This window comes from Limulus polyphemus, unplaced genomic scaffold (genome assembly GCF_000517525.1).
Source record: "Limulus polyphemus unplaced genomic scaffold, Limulus_polyphemus-2.1.2 Scaffold1675, whole genome shotgun sequence".
In the NCBI taxonomy this organism is placed as follows: Eukaryota; Metazoa; Arthropoda; class Merostomata; order Xiphosura; family Limulidae; genus Limulus; species Limulus polyphemus.
In genome coordinates, this window is record NW_013667285.1 from 254,495 (window position 1) to 261,236 (window position 6,742).

General features: G+C 31.5%; 1 protein-coding gene across 3 annotated transcripts; it reads left to right on the forward strand.

The window, feature by feature from the left end:
• Positions 1–237: 237 nt before the first annotated feature.
• Positions 238–5,438, forward strand: LOC106464523 (uncharacterized oxidoreductase ZK1290.5-like). Of its 3 annotated transcripts, none has more exons than XM_013924668.2 (2): positions 238–316; positions 3,051–5,438. In XM_013924668.2, the coding sequence occupies exon 2, from the start codon at positions 3,073–3,075 to the stop codon at positions 4,111–4,113; it is 1,041 nt and encodes a 346-aa protein (XP_013780122.1). In that variant the 5' UTR covers positions 238–316; positions 3,051–3,072; the 3' UTR covers positions 4,114–5,438. The 3 variants fall into 3 exon arrangements, with proteins under 3 accessions (XP_013780122.1, XP_013780123.1, XP_022247965.1); XM_013924669.2 differs by lacking the exon at positions 238–316 and adding an exon at positions 508–606; XM_022392257.1 differs by lacking the exon at positions 238–316 and adding an exon at positions 654–968.
• The last annotated feature ends 1,304 nt before the right edge of the window (positions 5,439–6,742 follow it).

Sequence of the window (6,742 nt, forward strand, 5' to 3'; positions counted from 1 at the left end):
TTTTTTCTGTATTGAAAGTGAACCCAAAAACTGCATTGTAAAAGAAATCATTGGTTGATAGATACATATACGCAAGAGTTAATTGTTCATGCGTGATAAAAGTATCCTCTCCTTGTGACGCCATTGTCTTGTTGGCAAATCTACTATAATAGAATCCTTTTGAGAAGTACACTGTATTTTTTATGCAAGTTTTTGAGGAACGCCTGGCTAGACAACGTCTTGAATTATTCTATCACGTGCAAATCACGCCTGTTTAAAGCGCACGCGCATCACTCAAGGATGGCGGGCAGACCGGTGAATGCTTCGCAGCTGAAAGGTAAGTTTTGTAGTGCGTTGTTAAATTTACAGTTGGAATTTATTAAAGTAAACTTGGAGACTTAATTATGGACAACTAATTACGTGATAATAAATTTTGGGATAAGCTTAGTGATTATGTATATTTATTTTTTATAATATAAAAACCGACTTATCCGCATAGCAGTATACTGGTGCTGCATCATAGGAAAATTGAACAGTTTCAACTTCCACGTACTTGTGTTGGTTCGCAGTGGAAACTTTCCACAATTGGCGTTTCAGATTCCACTGCAGTGGTAAAAGCGTAACGAGGTAACGTTAGTTCATTTAACAACTGTTATCGTAAATCTTTTTACTTCTTGGACAAAACTGCTACAATTTCCAAGATGCATAGCTAATATTTTCTCTCTTTCCCCCTTTTTTTTTAATTTTTATATCTGCATTATGTGTTTATAATTATACCATCATTAGTAATAGTATATTAGTACTATCAATACACGCTGATGAAAACGGAAAGTCAAAAAAATACTTTACCACTGATTTGAAAGATAAACAATAAATTTAGTGTTACTATCTGACGAATAACGTTTAATCGAAACGCTGCAACAGTCCCGAGTGTAACAAGGAAAGAACAGAGGCTTGGTTGATCTCGTATCTCCAGTAATAACTCGCAGGTAAGTAGCTAGCTTGTATTAATTGTGCTGATGATACAGGAGTTGTGTACCTACAGCTATAGAACATAACATATGGACGGACAAGAATGGGCCATTTTGGCCCTTCAACTTTCAAGGCTGTTTTTAAACAACTACCTCCAAGTAAAAGTAAAACCCACCATTCGGTATTTAGGAAATCAATTTCCTTTTTTTAACTGTTTAAAAAGTAAAGACCTTTTAGAAAAACCAATGTTTTAAACTTGTGTCAATATTTAAAAATATAAATGAGAGAGTGCAGTGCATTGAGTGGCAAAGCATACATACATACATACATGCGTGTGTATACATATTTCAACTTGTAACAAGTTAAGAAGGCCATTTGACCCCAACAAGGACACTTTTCAAACTATCAAAAACAACTAAATACAACAAGTAGTCAAACTTTATAGCTGTTTGTTATTAAGAATTAGGTTTAATCAGTTAGTTCTGATTTTTAAATTAATAACTATGCCTGTGAGGTATTTGTTTGTAGTCATAAATTTCATGCATTATTGCTTTATAACTTGGTTGTGATAAATATTTCATTGTAAATTGCTTAACTTTGTGTGCATGAATTAATAAAAATTATTTAATAAGGAAATGGGGGATTTTTGAATGGCAGTATTTAAAAAAAATTTGATAAATGTTTCTCCCTACTAAATATAACATATAGTGCTTGTGTTGATTGTGTGTATTAATAACACCTAAAGCCAATTTTAACAGCACACGCAAGAGGAAATAGGAAAACATTATAAGATATAGATATGAACACAAACTGTAATTAAAAATTTCATTGGAAAAATCTCTCTAATCGTAGATAATAAAAAAAATTGTATGATTACAGTTACTCTTTCATATTCAATAAAAATCGGGTAAATATTAACAAAATTTTGTTATATATATCAAAATAGATATGATTAGTTGAACTTAAAAAATGACCAAATAGCTTTAAACACTACAGCTACTACGGGTCAAGTATTAAGACTAGCAACTAAGGGTCCACAAAATCAAATTCACACATTACATGTTTTTCATCTGTAGTATGTTTTATCTATTGATAGTATGAAACAATTGAATTCTAAAAATTATGTGGAAGATTGTAGGGTTATGTCTACAGAAAAACTTGGAACCTTAATATATAAAAATGGGTACTTTACTTTCGTGGTTAAATTTAATATTTCATTAAATGCAAGACCAAATACTTTGTTAATTTTAGATTAAGAAATGATGTTTTGTGTTGTGCCTTATTAACAGGCACTAGTGGGTTATCCTTTTAATTCAATTGGTAATTTACTTCAATTGAGTGTGAGAGTTCCTGGATTAGAATCTGAGCCAAGGAGATAATAAAAAATTAAATTACCACAGTGCCCAGAATTCTGGATTTTCTTGGTGCTGAAAAATATTACCCTCTAAATCCATATTCACTATTGTAGGTTTTCTCCACAGATGTTTTTAAACTATAGATTAACATGAGCCAAGAGATTAAAGTTGTCACTGACTACTAGTTCTTAAGATAGATTAGTAAATGTGCCATGCTAAGAAGGTAAACCCATTACAAAAAAACTAAATAATATTAACAGCTATTAGTGACTGCAAGAACCTCTGTCACTTTGTCTTTACAAAAATGTTTTTATTTCTAATGTAATTTTTGAATAGTTACTATTCTTTGTGTTTTCTTTCAATTATGATATTTTTTATGTAGCTATTTATATTAATTCAACAAAAGAAAAGCATATGATATAAGAATGTTCAATGAAAAATATTTAGTTGTTTATGACTTTCTGTTTCTATCAATGAATATTTTGTTGAAATCCAGACATTACATAGTAAGTTAGTAGCTATTTTCATTTAATGATATGTTACTACATATTGTTTGAATTCTTGTAATGTTGAAGTACCACACATGCTAATGTTGAAGAACCTTAAGTTTCTTTTGGAAAGAGAGTATTTTCACTGCCCACATTCATATTCATATCATTCTTAATCTGTGTTGGTTCATCTTGTTACTTCTCCCTAACCATTGTCTGTGGATCCACAATCACAATTTTTGTTATTTTGTTCTAGGTAGTGAAAAATACTTGCCAAGATGCTATGTAATGGAGTATCAACAATGAGCCCGCAGGGAAGTTGTAATGAGTGTTCAGAACAGACTGGCACTGAAAAGCTTCATGTTACAGAAGATATTTGGAAGCAGCAAGAAGAATTTGGACCTACTAAGGTTGAACTGCGTAATGGTGTGATAATGCCAATTCTAGGTTTGGGGACATCTCACAGTGGAGGATACTCTCACCAAGCAGTGCTCCATGCCTTGAAGGATTGTGGGTATCGCTTGGTTGACACTGCTAAACGATATGGATGTGAAATGCTTCTAGGGAAAACTCTCAGAGACAGTGGTGTCTCACGAGAGGATATCTTTCTGACGACCAAGCTGTGGCCAAGAGACTATGGTGCCTTTGCAACAAAGCAAGCTTTTTATGGGTCTATGGAAAGACTAGGAGTAGAGTATATTGATCTGTTCATGATGCACTGGCCAGAATGCATGTCATCTTGTAGCAACAAATGGCAAATTCTTGAAGAAACCTGGAGATCGCTGGAACTCCTTCTGGATGAAGGTTTATGCCGTTCCATTGGTGTGAGTAACTACGATATTCCTGATCTGGAGAAGCAGCTTGATACTTGTAGTGTAGTTCCATTTGTTAACCAGGTGGAGTTTCATCCCTATCAGAATCCAAAAGCTTTATTTGAATATTGTAAGGAGAATAAAATCCAATTTCATGGTTACAGCCCCTTAGCAAAAGGCCAGATTTTGAAGGAGGCCCCAGTTACACAAATTGCCAAGCATCATAATCGAACACCAGCTCAAGTTCTGATTCGTTGGTCAATTCAGAATGAAGTTGTGACTATTCCAAAGTCAACTAATAAACATAGGGTGAAAGAGAATGCCCAGGTCTTCAATTTTGAACTTTCTCCAGAAGAAATGGACCTGCTGAATAACTTGCATGATGGAAGACGTATTGTAGATGTCTCTACTCTTCAGAGTAGAATTGATTCAGATCTTCCAGATGGTTACAAACTTCATTTTGTGTCACTAGTGGAAGAAAAATCTAATTATCGAAACCACAGTTAAAATTATTTGTAATAGTTTTAAGTAAATTTCAAACATTTCATTATAGCTGTTGTAGTACCATAGAGTATATAAATTTGAAGCAGACTTCTCCATATGTGCATGATACAATTTTCTCTGTTGATACTTGTTGTAAACATATTTATCAATAATATTATTTATAGTACACTGTGTATTCTGTATTACTATATATATACATTTTGTTAATAGTTCTGCAAGAGTAATGACTCGCATTGAAATGAGTTCTGTTTCGCTGGGCTGTACCGAAATGATGTTACTTTTACTCAGTTTATACTATAGATAGTAGTTCTATTAATATACCTGTGTGTATTTCACAAAACCTCATGATGAAAGTGTTGTACATGAAAATGTGTTACACTAGCACATTGGCAGTAGTGCTGTATATGTACGGTGCAGCATCAACTGGTGATATTGTATACATATGTGTATTTTAACAGTATGGAGAAAATGCTGTATATTTGTATTACAGTATCATACTGGTGATATATAGTGTTGTTTTTAATTGTTTTAGTACCCTAATAACATCGTGCAGTATACCATATTGGTGATAGTGCTGTATATATATGTATAGCAATACTACTATATTGATGGGGTTGGGTATGTATTATTAGTAGTTCTATATGTATGTATACATGCATTTTCAAAATATCTACATGTAGGGATGAAAATGCTGTACAAATATACCATATTTGTGGTCTGTAGATATGAATAAGATGCATGTATATATTACAGTATCACACTATAAGTGAAAGTACTACAATAGATACTGGTGATAGTCATGTATAGGTGTATTTTTTCAGATATTAATGATTGTAGAAACTCTTTTAAAAATATAACTTTCATATCAATATTACGTTAATAACTGTATCCAATTCTAGAATGCGTATAAAATTAAAATTTGTAACATGAAGCAGTAATCTAGTTTTAAAATATTAAAGATAAAATACTGTTCAACCAACAATGTCATCCAGGAAACACAGTAGGTGTGTTGGTATTTTAATTGTCGATTGGTAAGTTGCAATGAGATTCAAAACAAGTAACATTTATTTTTCAATGGATAGTAATGCAGTGCTTTTCGTGTGACTTTACAAGACACCTGATTTCAAAACTTTTGTTATATGAATGTATATTAAGTAGTTAACTGTGAATTTGCAGTGAGAACTCGTATAAAATGCTTAATACCCATGCGCGCGCGTACACACACACACATATGTGCAAGACATATTTCGGTAGTTGTTTTATAATTACCGTTGTTATATACATGACATTGTAACAGTATTAAATTCAATTTGAGTATTATATTAAAATTTTGGAACTTGTGATTTTTTTCAAAAAAAAAAGGTTGGTTCTGAATCCTTATGTTATTTCAACAAATAAATGTTATCATTCCAATCTTCAGTCTTTCAAATATAAGTGAATATATCCAAATCATTTCATCGCCAGTACCAACACGGATCCTTTGTAAAACGATTATCTCATTACAAATACATCTTAACAATGTAAAAAAAAAAAAGTTTTCACTTAATTAGATTAATTCAAATAATCAGTTTTTACGTTCTGAGTCATACCAGTTTTATCTAAATAGGTAACAGCAGTTTAGTGTAAATATCTTGCTGTTTTTTGAAAATTGTTAAGCCTAACTTACCATCATATTTAAAGGTATTGTTACGCCTCTGTGTTCGTTTGTTAATTTTTTTAATTCCTTCTGAAGAGAACTTCAGCGATACAGGTTTTTCTTAAATAAAACTAGTTTATTCTTTCTCAATTCAACTTTGCAATACACTTAATTTCCACAGTCAGTTAACTTAAACAAATGCTATAATTCACAACGAACTATTCACGCGCTTGACTTCTTGGCGGTCTTATATACAAGAATACAGTACATCTAGTAAACACTCGAGCATTCACGAACCTTTGAGAATATCATGACGTGTTACTAGCGTCACGTGACTACCGCTGTCGTAACAGTATTAACACTAATATGTTGGATGGCTTACAATTTTAAAAATCATTTAGACTAGTTTCTCTCTGATTTTGCCCTAATAAATTATATTTCTGCTGTTAATATAGTCTCAATTACAGCATAATAAGTTCTAACTAATATAAAATATTAAACATTCTAGTTTTTGTCGGTTAATTCGCAAATCCTAAGCCTAACACTTGATCCAGATTTAACAGTAATTATTCATTCTTACTGTTACTTCGTAACTAATGATGTGAAAATTTTGTGATTATCTCATTGTTTCGACTAATGAAGAATACATTTCAAGTTTTTGTAATCCTAAACTTTTATAATAAATATTTCAATCAATTAGACGAAATTTATTCAACATTATAGAAAAATATATTTAAAAAGGGAAATATAAGCACGTATGTAAATCTTGCAAATTGCGAAATCGAATATTATGGCACGTTAGATTTGTGGTTCATCATAAAACTCAAAGTAAATTTGACTGAAAAAGAACTTGCTGATTTTTAACAAAAAAAAAACGCTTTTTAAAAGTTGCGTCTTTATATTTACCCTTATAAATATATATATATATATATATATATCAGTGAAAAATATACATTAACAATATTCGTTAATTGATTATACAGTTTTACGTAGAAC